The following is a 14,119-nucleotide window of genomic DNA, read 5'->3' on the forward strand; positions in this document are numbered from 1 at the left end:
TACGGGATTAGGCTTCGGGTTTGGGGTGAGGAGGCAACATTCCACGAATTTGATGATGACGAGGAAGCCGGGCCAAACAGAGGTGCAAACACAGCAACAACAACGAGCATATCAAAGAAACAATTAACTCTCAGGCCAAGAGTGACATAAAAGAATGAGAAAAAGTAGTAAAAATATCTTCAAGAGTGACATAAAAGAATGGAAAAAAGCAGTAAAAATATCTTGCCATGCCACTGAACGCACAGTAGAACTAGGAGGTGAAAAGAAGGCAACTCAACACATATTTGGAAAAAGCAGTCACACTTCAAATCAACGGTTGAAAGTGAATGGAGCAAGGTAAAAGTGTTGACGAAGAAGTTGATGCATAAGAAAGCCTATTAGCCTATTTATTTATTTTCTCTTGTACAACTTTTTTTAATTAATGAAAAAACTTAGACAACGAGAAGGACACGGCTGTTCATTGTGTATTGCAACCAATCAAGATTTATAAAAAAACTATATAGAGTAATAATTATACTAGCATTTGCACCACATGTTGCAAAGGAAACGTCGTAAGGCAATGACATAAGAAACAATAGCATAGAAGAAAGAAGTCAAAATTTTATGCAATTTTGTTTTTTTATTGGTGTTTCTTTTTTATCATATGTTATGTTTCAGGAAGATTCCAACCAGGTTATCTTCAAAGTGAAGGATTTATGAAATTTTTTGAAATTTTTTTGCCCAGATTCCGACCACTTTTAGCCGTCCAGGCAATTCCTCCACCTCGATAAACGCCTCCGGCAATATCATGGGCGGCTCTGCTAGCTTGCTAGCTTGTGCTCATCCGGAAACAACTTTTGATTCTGGCAGTCACTTAAAGCACCTTTTGACTATTTCACTCACTCTACAAATTTAGTCAACAGCTTTAAAACTTTTGACTATTTAATTGACTTTCGAAATTTAATCAACCCTGGCATGCTGGAGTAATTACAATTTCCACCATATGTTCTGATTGTGTTGTTTTCACCACACCCCTCTAATATTTGTATGGGTGGTGCTGGAGAGAGTGTTGTCCTGAGATTTTGGTTTGCTTCAGATTCCAACAATAAAGGGAATTGAGGCAGTCCAGGAATTATCGAAAATATCATGGCTGATCCAGGTTTTGTCTCTGGATTTATTGGGATTGGTATCAACAAAATAATCGACCAGATTATTGATCGCATAAACATTGTTGCTCACTATCAGAAAGAAATGGCATCTCTGAAAGATCTGGTAATGAAAATCAAGCCTATCATTATAGAGATCGAACAATATAGACCAGATATAAACATGAAGAAAAGAGATAAGGCTTCTGCTGTAAATGGATGGCTTAAACAGTTGGACGCCCTTCTCCAATAGGCATCTAAAATGGTGCAAACTTCCACAATACAAACGTGTAACATTATCTCTCGCTACCAAACCAGCCTGAGGATCAGGATTTTAATTTCAGAGATCAACGAACATATCAAATTTTCTCCTTTGGTTGAATTGGCCCTAATTCCAAAGCTACTAGAGGGTCAAACTCAAAAGCTCCAAGAGGAAATTGTGCAGATCAAGGAAAGCAGAGAAACCTTGGCTTCTTCAAGTACTTCCCATGGCTCTGTTGTTCCAACAGGCTCTACAAAGATGAAATTGATCGAAGAGCCCCTTATAGTGGGACAGGATAAAGCATTTTCGATTCTCGAAAAGTTGGTGTTGTTGGCAAGGGTGGATCCAAAAAAACTCTTCTTTTGAAGACGCTCTTCAATAGCCAAAAGGTACGCAGTAATTCTAAGGATGGTTTATTACTTTGGCTCACTGTTTCCAAAGTCCCTCTTTTACAAGTCTTAGAAATGCACTCCGTACCCAAATAGCCACACAAAAAAATGTAAATTTGGGCAAAAATATGAACGAAGAAGAGGTAAAGAGATGGTTGAATCAGACACTGCACCAGAGCACTGGGTTTATTCTGTTCTTAGATGATGTATGGGGATGGAATGCTGCAGAATTGTTAGAGGAATTAGGTGTACTGTGCCCTGTAAGGAACCACTCCACCTCCAAAGTCATTGTCAGTTCCAGGGATCGCGCTGCACTCTTAAAAATAGGTGTCACAGATAAATACACAATAACAATGGAGGACTTGTCGGAAGATGAGAGTTGGAAGTTGTTTGCTTGTCACACTTTTCCACATGATAATGGAAATCTGCCAGCAAACATAGAAGAGGGAAAAGCCAAGCTTGTGTGTAAAAGGTGCAGAGGGCTTCCCCTCGCTATCAAAGTGGTTGGCAGGGCAATGGTCGGGAGTACTCATCCACAACAGTGAGAATGGGCTGTCCAAAGGCTGCCAAACGTGGACAGTGTGTACAATTGTGTCAGTTTGAGTTATGATGCACTCGGCTATGAGGAGGCTGACCTGAAATTGCGCTTTTTATATGGAAATCTGCCAGCAAACATAGAAATGGGAACAACCAAGCTTGTGTGTAAAACATGCAGAGGGCTTCCCCTCACTATCAAAGTGGTTGGCAGGGCAATGGCTGGGAGTACTCATCCACAACAGTGGGAATCGGCTGTCCAAAGGCTGCTAAACGTGGATAGTGTGTACAATTGTGTTTGGTTGAGTTATGATGCACTCGGCTATGAGGATGCTCACCTGCAATTGTGCTTTTTATGTGTAGCTACAAACATCTTGGAAGACGCAGTCGTTCATGCCCAGTTGGCGATTCAGTTATGGATAGGGGAAGGCTTACTTGACAAGAAGACGTTGTAACATGAGCATCGACCCGCTTATGATCCATTCGAGCTGGGAAGATATTATCTCAACATTTTAGCAGATCCTTGTTTGATCGAGCCAATGATGAGAGACTTTGATGGGCAAGTACTCTTTTTCAGGTGCATGACTCCCTGCATGATATGGCAATCCGAATCGCAGAAGAGGATGAAAATTTCTACTGCCGTGTGGGTAACAGTTTGACAGTTGTGAATGGAAATGAGTGTTTGGGCCGCATTCGGCTTTTGTTGAGCGAGAACAGATTGACTTCTTTCCCCTAATCACATCGTCTACACAAATATGCTCATTGCTTCTCAGTGGAAATCCATATTTAACAAAGATCCCAACAAGGGTGATCAGGAGTATGATCTCCCTCAAGGTGTTCTCTTTAAGTGGGACGTCATTGAAATCATTGCCAAAGAGTATTGGGTGTTTAGAGCAGCTAATATATTTGGGTTTAAGACACATGCCCATCAATAGGTTACCTGCATCTTTTACCAGTCTTGTAAATTTGGAGATCCTTGATCTTTCCTATTCTGCCATCCAAGAATTACCCTCCGCCATCTATATGCTGAGATCTTTAAGGAAATTAAGCTTGGAGGGATGTAGAGATCTGCAATTTCTACCTCCCAGTATCTCAGGGCTTACCTCTTTGGAGCATTTGGAAACTTATGGTTGCAAGGCTCTTTGGAAGAAAGATAAGGATACCAGATGGAAAAAAATAGCTTCTATCAACAATTTGGCAAGTTTAACACAACTTAAAACATTACAACTACAAAATAATGTGGAAATTATTAGTGATGGCACACTAGGAAAGATGACTCAAATGAACTCCCTCACATTGTCACTCATAAAGCTGGAAATTCTACCCAACGATATAAGAAACATGTCAAAATTGAGAAGACTAGTATTATTAGAATACTTTCACTTGGTTAAAATGGATTATAATTTTTATGAGTTTCAATATTTGGGCTATCTTAAATTTGCTAGTTTTCATTTCTTGGAAGAACTTCCACATCTACATAAACTCAAGGGTTTGAGGCAATTGGAGATCATTGAATGTCCTAGAGTAAGTAAGTTTCCAACAGAATTTGGTCACAAAGTAGCATTTCCTCTTCTGGAAACATTTTCTCTTGCTTGGATACCTACATTAAATGAGTTGCGTGTAATAGAGAAAGGTGCAATGGCTTCACTTAAAATATTTACTATAATGGCACGTACAACATTAAATATATTACCAGAGAGTTATATGGATCTAAAGGCACTTCAGAAAGTAAGAATTTTTTGTTGTCCAATAAGAAATATAGGAACTAGAGAGAACACTAATGTAGAAGTGATGGCAATGTCTATGGTATACATGGAAGAAATTATAAAGAGATATTCCCAATTGTGGGATAAAAGGGCAAGTTGGTTGTATAGTGAATTTTGGTGTAATGAGATCTTCTTCTTTAAGTACTTCCCATTTCCCATGGCCTTGTTGTTCCAATAGGCTCTGCAAAGATGAAATTGATCGAAGAGCCCCTTATAGTGGGACAGGATAAAGAATTTTCGATTCTCGAAAAATTGGTGTTGTTGGCAAGGGTGGATCCGGAAAAACTCTTCTTTTGAAGACACTCTTCAATAGCCAAAAGGTACACCGTAATTCTAAGGATAGTTTATTACTTTGGCTCAATGTTTCCCAAAGTCCCTCTTTTACAAGTCTTAGAAATGCACTCCGTACCCAAATAGCCACACAAAAAAATGTAAATTTGGGCAACAGAGCACCGGGTTTATTCTGTTCTTAGATGATGTATGGGGATGGAATGCTGCAGAATTGTTAGAGGAATTAGGTGTACTTTGCCCTGTAAGGAACCACTCCACCCCTAAAGTCATTGTCAGTGCCAGGGATCGCGCTGCACTCTTAAAAACAGGTGTCCCAAATAAATACACAATAACAATGGAGGACTTGTCGGAAGATGAGAGTTGGAAGTTGTTTGCTTCTCACACTTTTCCATATGATAATGGAAATCTGCCAGCAAACATAGAAGAGGGAACAACCAAACTTGTGTGTAAAAGGTGCAGAGGGCTTCCCCTTGCTATCAAAGTGGTTGGCAGGGAAATGGCCGGGAGTACTCATCCACAATAGTGGGAATGGGCTGTCCAAAGGCTGCCAAACGTGGACAGTGTGTACAATTGTGTTAGGTTGAGTTATGATGCACTCGGCTATGAGGATGTTGACCTGCAATTGTGCTTTTTATATGGAAATCTGTCAGCAAACATAGAAGAAGGAAAAGCCAAGCTTGTGTGTAAAAGGTGCAGAGGGCTTCCCCTCGCTATCAAAGTGGTTGGCAGGGCAATGGCCGGGAGTACTCATCCACAATAGCAGGAATCGGCTGTCCAAAGGCTGCCAAACGTGGACAGTGTGTACAATTGTGTTAGGTTGAGTTATGATGCACTCGGCTATGAGGATGCTGACCTAAAATTGTGCTTTTTATGTGTAGCTGCAAACATCTTGGAAGACACAGTCGTTCATGTCCAGTTGGCGATTTAGGTATGGATAGGGGAAGGCTTACTTGCCAAGAAGACATTGGAACATGAGCATCGACCCGCTTATGATCCATTCGAGCTGGGAAGATATTATCTCAACATTTTAGCAGATCCTTGTTTGATCGAGCCAATGATGAGAGACTTTGATGGGCAAGTACTCTGTTTCAGGGTGCATGACTCCCTGCGTGATAGGGTAATCCGAATCGCAGAGGAGGAAGAAAATTTCTACTGCCGTGTGGGTAAGGCTTTGACAGCTGTGAATGAAAATGAGTGTTTGGGCCGCATTTAACTTTTGTTGAGCGAGAACAGATTGACTTCTTTTCCCCTAATCACATCATCTACACAAATATGCTCATTGCTTCTCAGTGGAAATCCATATTTAACAAAGATCCCAACAAGGGTGATCAGGAGTATGATCTCCCTTAAGGCGTTCTCTTTAAGTGGGACGTCATTGAAATCATTGCCAAAGAGTATTGGGTGTTTAGAGCAGCTAATATATTTGGGTTTAAGACACATGCCTATTAATAGGTTACCTGCATCTTTTACCAGTCTTGTAAATCTGGAGATTGTTGGAGATCAGATGCAAAACAAAATTAAATCAAATACATAGCAGATAAATCAAGCAAATAAAGACACAGGAATTAACGTGGTTCACCCAACCAATCTGGGCTACGTCCACACAACAAAGGCATCGGCAATATTATTACTCAAACAGGAGATTACATAATTCAATCCTCACAGACTCTCACCCTCATAGCAAACAATCCGAATGGTTGCCTGTTTTATAGCAAAGGGGATCTAACAACTTCATTAACTCACTTTCATCAAATATAGGAGGCATTAATCATCTCCCAACAACCTGGAGCTAATCTAGGAACTGATTCCTATTGTTGTCATCTACTGAGATTTTGCCTATCTTGTTCAAAACAGAAAATCTCAACAATCTCCACCTTGACAACAATTAGCCTGATGCCCTGTTATTATTATTTTATCTTTTCTGCAAGCCAAGAGAAGCCAAACACCAACGTAGCTTCTCTAACAAAGCTGGTTTCGTGAACATGTCTGCACAATTCTCCTTTGTATGCACCTTTTCAAGAGAGACTCCCCTTTCAGTGATAACATGTCTTACAAAATGGTATTTAATTGGAATATGCTTTGATTTACTATGATAGGCTGGATTCTTAGCCAAATGTATTGCACTTTGACTATCACAAAGTAACCTGATGTTGTCCTGTAACCTACCAAACTCACCAAGCAAACCTTTCAACCAGACCGCCTCTTTGCAAGCATGCGAAGCAGCAATGTATTCTGCTTCAGTAGTGGATAAAGCGACAATGTTCTGTAGCTTTGACATCCAACTTATAGCTCCACCTGCAAGAGTAAAGACATACCCTGAAGTTGACCTTCTCTTATCCAAATCACCGGTAAAATCGGAATCAACATATCCGCAAACAAATCCACTACTCTTATTGTAAGTGATACAATAACTACTTGTGCCTCTCAGATACCGAAGCACCCATTTCACTGCTAACCAGTGTTCTTTACCCGGATTTGCCATGTACCTGCTGACAACCCCAACTGCATGTGAAATATCTGGTCGCATACACACCATCGCATACATTAAACACCCTACTACATTAGCATATGGAATTCGAGACATAAATTGCTTTTCTTCATCCGAATTAGGACATAAACTCGAAGAAAGCTTGAAATGGGAAGCGAAAGGAACTGACACAGGCTTCACGTTATTCATACCAAATCTCAAAAGTATTTTCTCAATATACTTTTGTTGTGATAGCCATAGCTTACCATTGCTTCTGTCTCTGAAAATCTCCATGCCCAAAATCTGTCTTGCTGCTCCTAGATCTTTCATATCAAATGTCCTTGCCATCTAAGCCTTCAACCTGTTGATTTCTTCTATGCTTTTGCTTGCTAAAAGCATATCGTCAACATACAATACTAAGATAATGAATATGCCATTATTTAACTGTTTAAAATAAACACAATGATCATATTCACTTCTAACATATTTCTGACTCAACATGAAAGAATCAAACTTCTTATACCACTGCCGAGGCGACTGCTTCAGGCCATATAAAGACTTCTTGAGCCTGCAGACAAATTTCTCATTGCGATGCTGAACAAACCCTTCCGGTTGTTCCATATATATTTCCTCATCTAAGTCTCCATGTAGAAATGCAGTCTTAACATCTAATTGCTGCAACTCTAAATCAAGCAAAGCCACTAATGCTAACACAATTCTAATTGAAACAATTTTAACCACTGGCGAAAAAATCTCATGAAAGTCAATACCGGCTTTCTGAGAAAACCCTTTTGCAACCAGCCGCGCTTTGTACCTGTCTTCCGTATCATTCACACCTCGTTTCAGCTTGAAGACCCATTTACACCCCACAGTTTTCCTGCCTTTCAGAAGCTCAACCAGATCCCATGTGCCGTTCTTACCCAAGGCCATCATTTCGTCCTTCATGGCTGCTTTCCACTTATCACTCTTCGAACCTTCTATTGCTTCCTGATAGCACAGAGGTTCATCGTCATTAGCAGTAAATGCAACAGAAGTGACATAATCATCATACCTTCTCGGTGGCCGTTTGATTCTTGTCGACCTCCTTAAGGATGTTTCTGGCGCTTCCTCGATTGGCTGACTACCATCTGTAGGAACTTCTTGCCGATCAGTATCTGAGACCTATTCATGATCTAAACCTGAACCCTGTTCATGTTCTGAAACCTGTTCATGACTAGTATCTGAACTATGGTCATCATGACTATCATTAGAAATGCTATCAAACTGAATGTGCTGAAAGTCAGATACTTCATCCTGTTTCAATCTACTATCTACATCTAACTGTACAAGAGAGGATTCATTAAACTTTACATCTCTGTTGATGATGATTTTGCGGGTAGTAGGATCCCACAATCTATATCCCTTTGTTCCAACACCATACCCAACAAAGATATACCTTTTAGACTTTGGATCTAATTTAGTTCGCTGATGTTTAGGCACTAGAGCATATGCATCAAAACCAAACACTCTGAGTTTAGAATAATCACAAGGGCGTCCTTTCCATACCTCTTGTGGAATCTTGCAGCCTATCGCCGTTGATGGAGATCGGTTTATCACATAACAAGCTGTTGCCACTTCTTCCGTCCACAACTCCTTTTGCAACCCGGCGTTACTCAGCATACTCCTTGCTCTCTCTAGAAGAGTCCTGTTCATGCGTTCAGCAACTCCATTCTGCTGAGGAGTATAAACCGTGGTCTTATGTCTCTCGATCCCTGCATCCTTGCAATAGCTGTCAAACTCCTTGGAAGCAAACTCACCACCATTGTCAGTTCTTAAACATTTTATTGTTCTACCAGTGCTGTTTTCTACCAATGCTCTAAATTGCTTGAAAACTGAAAAAACATCAGACTTCCTCTTCAACATGTAGACCCACACTTTCCTAGAAAAGTCATCAATGAATGATACAAAATAAGACGAACCACCATATGAAGTTGTAGGAGCTGGACCCCACACATCTAAATGGATATAATCAAGTATGCCTTTACTAGTATGTTTGCCTGTTTTAAACTTTTGTTTACTTTGTTTTCCAAACAGACAATGCTTACAGAAATCTAATTTTCCAGACTTCAGATTTGGAAGTAACTTGCGATCAGCCAAAATTTTCAACCCTCTTTCACTCATATGCCCCAATCTTTGATGCCATAAGTGAATGGAACTACTGTCATGTTCAGACACAGTAGACACAAAATCTGACCCTGTACCTCCTTCTAACTGAAATAGATTTCCTACTTTCTTAGCTTTCATAACTAGTAAAATACCTTTGTAAATTTTCATTACTCCACCTTGAATTACAGTTTTATATCCATTTGAATCAAGTGCTCCTAATGAAATCAAATTTTTTCTTAAATTTGGTACATGCCTCACATCAGTTAATATTTTTGTTGTCCCATCAAACATTTGTAGTTGTATGCTCCCAATCCCAACAATATTACATGTTACATCATTACCCATGTACACAACTCCATCATTAATTGATTTATATTCCTTAAACCATCCTTTATGGATACACATGTGGTTTGATGCACCGGAATCTAACAACCAATGTTGACCATGATTTGACACATTAACTGATAATACTTCATCACTCATACCTGAACCAGATGCCGAACCTGTATCTGTCGTATTTGCCTCCTTCTTCTCTGTTGAAGAATCTGCTTTTGAAGTTTGCTGCTGTCGCTTCCAGCAGTCCTTCTTTAAATGCCCTGATTTGCCACAAAACCAGCACTTTAGCTTACTCTTCTTCCCTTTCGACTTTGAACGTGAGTCGCTCGGCCTCCTGGAATGTATTTCTTTCGAACGACCTCTAACCATCATAGCTTCGGATGTAGAGGTTTCAGAATGCGACCTTCTCCTTGTTTCTTCCGATAATAAGGATGCAACTACATCATCAAACTCAATAGTTTCTAATGAACTAAGACTTATAGAAGTAACAAAATGATCCCATGATTCGGGCAACGAGCACAATAAAGTAATAGCTTTATCCTCAGATTGAATGGTTACCTCTATACTTTGTAATTGCACAAGAAGAGTATTAAAAGCATTTAAATGATCAGCAATCGATGTACCTTCCTTCATTCGCAAACTGTACAACTGTCGCTTCAGGAGAATCCTATTGGTTAAGGATTTGGTCATGTACAGTTTCTCCAGTTTCATCCACAAACCAGCAGCTGTTGTCTCTGACACGATATTAAACAGGACATCATCAGCTAGACACAGTCGAATAGCACTTATCGCTCTTTCATCCATCTCGACCCACTCATTATCTGTGATGCTGTAAGGCTGTTTGGATTTTCCCAACAACGCCTTTGCCACACCATGTTGGACAAGAAAATCGTACATTTTCACCTTCCAGATCTCGAAGTTATTCTTGCCATTAAACTTCTCAATTTCAAAACGGGCACTTTGAGTTTTCGCCATCTTGTATCAGCAAAAAACACAATAATCTCCAAAACCAATGTTTAAATACCAGCAATTAACAAAAAAACTGCCTATGCCTTTAAAAAACAAACAAATATCTGCCTTTTGTACTTCACATACAAATTTCTGCCATATGCACTGATATGCTGTTGCTTTAAACAAAAAACAAACTATTTGTTTTTGTTGTTTTTTTTCTTTTAAAAAAAAAAAATTCTATGCAAAACCTCTAGGAATGACCTCGCGCTGTACCTCGACGAAATATAAAATTTCGATGTGACAGATACTTCAGAACCTTGCGCGGCCTCAAAGTGTTTAACACCATGTAAATCTTAGATCTTTCTCCCACTAATTTTACGCAAATTTGGTCCTCATGCGATATCATGTGTTCCTGCCCTCCCAGATCTTCATGCATCCATTCTCTAATTAACACGAAGTCCCTTGCTTCGAATGTGAATTCGAAGAAGACAACGCCTTTGTTAACGGGTCATGCACTACACACCATCAAGACTACATGATATACATTTAAAAAATCGATTTCCAACCTCTAGCAACTTCAGTGCAGTCGTTTTCCTTTGTTATAAGATTGATCAAGAAAACAAATTGTATTGATCAACGCTGCCACGAGAAGATTCTTTATGCACATAACAGTATGCAGTTATTTAATCGCCCTCTCGTGTTTAAAAAAAAAAAAAAAAACTAACAAATGAAAAAAATGGTGACTGCGCAGTTGCATTACGTCCAGGCAATTACTCAGAGTCTACAAAAAACCTTCATACAGTGAATTTACATGACAGATTTATTATGTTTACTGGTATGGTAATCTGAATGTGAAACGAATGCCTGGCTACCTGAATCTGGAGGTCAATAGAAGAAGTGAGGAATGCGGTGACTGCTCCTCGCCACGCCAAGGCTGTAGGCGCATACCAGCGCACAACACTAATACCCACATTGCCTCCACGCAACAGCAACAAACTCCACGCACCAGCATGCAATGGTCATACGCAGGTCTGGTCTGTCTGTCTTCCACGTAGCAGTGATATACACCCTCCACACTCAATCATACCCAGCATTACAATACCTCCAGCACGCAATCTCAGCACCTCCAGCACTCCAACATTGCTCTGATACCAATTGTTGGAGATCAGATGCAAAACAGAATTAAATCAAATACACAGCAGATAAATCAAGCACATAAAGACACAGGAATTAACGTGGTTCACCCAACCAATCTGGGCTACGTCCACACAACAAAGGCATCGACAATCTTATTACTCAAACAGGAGATTACATAATTCAATCCTCACAGACTCTCACCCTCATAGCAAACAATCCGAATGGTTGCCTGTTTTATAGCAAAGGGGAGCTAACAACTTCATTAACTCACTTTCATCAAATATAGGAGGCATTAATCATCTCCCAACAACCTGGAGCTAATCTAGGAACTGATTCCTATTGTTGTCATCTACTGAGATTTTGCCTATCTTGTTCAAAACAGAAAATCTCAACAGAGATCCTTGATCTTTCCTATTCTGCCATCCAAGAATTACTGTCTGACATCCATATGCTGAGATCTTTAAGGAAATTAAGCTTGGAGGGATGTAGAGATCTGCAATTTCTACCTCCCAATATCTCAATTTCTACCTCCCAGTATCTCAGGGCTTACCTCTTTGGAGCATTTGGAAACTTATGGTTGCAAGGCTCTTTGGAAGAAAAGGATACCAGATGGGAAAAACAGCTTCTATCAACAATTTGGCAAGTTTAACACAACTTAAAACATTACAACTACAAAATAATGTGGAAATTATTAGTGATGGCACACTGGGAAAGATGACTCAAATGAACTCCCTCACATTGTCACTCATAAAGCTGGAAATTGTACCCAAGGATATAAGAAACATGTCAAAATTGAGAAGACTGGTATTATTAGAATACTTTCACTTGGTTAAAATGGATTATAATTTTGATGACTTTGAATATTTGGTCTATCTTAAATTTGCTGGTTGTCATTTCTTGGAAGAACTTCCACATCTACATAAACTCAAGGGTTTGAGGCAATTGGAGATCATTGAATGTCCTAGAGTAAGTAAGTTTCCAACAGAATTTGGTCATAAAGGAGCATTTCCTCTTCTGGAAACATTTTCTCTTGCTTGACTACCTACATTAAAGGAGTTGTTTGTAATAGAGAAAGTTGCAATGGCTTCACTTAAAATATTTACTATAATTGCATGTACAAAATTAAATATATTACCAGAGAGTTATATGGATCTGAAGAGACTTCAGAAAGTAAGAATTTTTGGTTGTCCAATAAGAAATATAGGAACTAGAGAGAACACTAATGTAGAAGTGATGGCAATGTCTATGGTAGACATGGAAGAAATTACAAAGAGATATTGGGAAAGTTGGTTGTATAGTGAATTTTGGTGCAATGAGCTCTTCTTCTTCAAGTACTTCCCATGGCCTTGTTGTTCCAATAGGCTCTGCAAAGATGAAATTGATCGAAGAGCCCCTTATAGTGGGACAGAATAAAGAATTTTCGATTCTCGAAAAGTTGGTGTTGTTGGCAAGGGTGGATCTAGAAAAACTCTTCTTTTGAAGACACTATTCAATAGCCAAAAGGTACGCAGTAATTCTATGGATGGTTTATTAGTTTGGCTCACTGTTTCCCAAAGTCCCTCTTTTACAAGTCTTAGAAATGCACTCCGCACCCAAATAGCCACACACAAAAAATGTAAATTTGGGCGAAAATATGAACGAAGAAGAGGTAAAGCGATGGTTGAATCAGACACTGCACCAGAGCACCAGGTTTATTCTGTTCTTAGATGATGTATGGGGATGGAATGCTACAGAATTGTTAGAGGAATTAGGTGTACTATGCCCTGTAAGGAACCACTCCACCTCCAAAGTCATTGTCAGTTCCAGGGATCGCTTTGCACTCTTAAAAACAAGTGTCGCAGATAAATACACAATAACAATGGAGGACTTGTCGAAAGATGAGAGTTGGAAGTTGTTTGCTTGTCACACTTTTCTATATCATAATGGCAATCTGCCAGCAAACATAAAAGAGGGAAAAGCCAAGCTTGTGTGTAAAAGGTGCAGAGGGCTTCCCCTCGCTATCAAAGTGGTTGGCAGGGCAATGGCCGGGAGTACTCATCCACAACAGTGGGAATGGGTTGTCCAAAGGCTGCCAAACGTGGACAATGTGTACAATTGTGTTAGGTTGAGTTATGATGCACTCGGCTATGAGGATGCTGACCTGCAATTGTGCTTTTTATATGGAAATCTTCCAACAAACATGGAAGAGGGGAAAGCCAAACTTTTGTGTAAAAGGTGCAGAGGGCTTCCCCTCGCTATCAAAGTGGTTCGCAGGGCAATGGCCGGGAGTACTCATCCACGACAGTGGGAATGGGCTGTCCAAAGGCTTCCAAACATGGACAATGTGTACAATTGTGTTAGGTTGAGTTATGATGCACTCGGCTATGAGGATGCTGACCTGCAATTGTGCTTTTTATGTGTAGCTGCAAACATCTTGGAAGATGCAGTCGTTCATGTCCAGTTAGTGATTCATGTATGGATAGGGGAAGGCTTACTTGCCAAGAAGACTTTGGAACATGAGCATCGACCCGCTTATGATCCATTCGAGCTGGGAAGATATTATCTCAACATTTTAGCAGATCGTTGTTTGATCGAGTCAATGTTGAGAGACTTTGATGGGAAAGTACTCTGTTTCAGGGTGCATGACTCCCTGCGTGATATGGCAATCCGAATCGTAGAGGAGGAAGAAAATTTCTACTACCGTGTGGGTAAGGGTTTGACAGCTGTGAATGAAAATG

The 14,119-nt window shown here is 39.9% G+C and overlaps 1 protein-coding gene across 1 annotated transcript; it reads left to right on the plus strand.

Annotated features, from left to right (window-relative positions):
* The first annotated feature begins 1,903 nt into the window (after positions 1 to 1,903).
* Positions 1,904 to 2,764, plus strand: LOC149230596 (putative disease resistance protein At1g61300). Its single transcript, XM_089381351.1, has 2 exons — positions 1,904 to 2,247; positions 2,338 to 2,764. Exons 1-2 carry the CDS (start codon positions 1,904 to 1,906, stop codon positions 2,762 to 2,764), a joined length of 771 nt encoding a protein of 256 aa, XP_089237477.1.
* The last annotated feature ends 11,355 nt before the right edge of the window (positions 2,765 to 14,119 follow it).

The sequence above is a fragment of the Pinus tabuliformis genome, chromosome J (genome assembly GCF_031772625.1).
Source record: "Pinus tabuliformis cultivar Carrire ecotype Pingquan chromosome J, CPIR1, whole genome shotgun sequence".
In the NCBI taxonomy this organism is placed as follows: Eukaryota; Viridiplantae; Streptophyta; class Pinopsida; order Pinales; family Pinaceae; genus Pinus; species Pinus tabuliformis.

What these genes read in the sequence shown, in the direction of transcription:
- LOC149230596 (XM_089381351.1), top strand. Translation starts at nt 1,904, where the DNA reads ATGAACGAAGAAGAGGTAAAGAGATGGTTGAATCAGACACTGCACCAG. An exon ending in GCCAAGCTTGTGTGTAAAAG is followed by an intron (nt 2,248 to 2,337) that starts GTGCAGAGGGCT and finishes GGCTGTCCAAAG; the next exon opens with GCTGCCAAACGTGGACAGTG.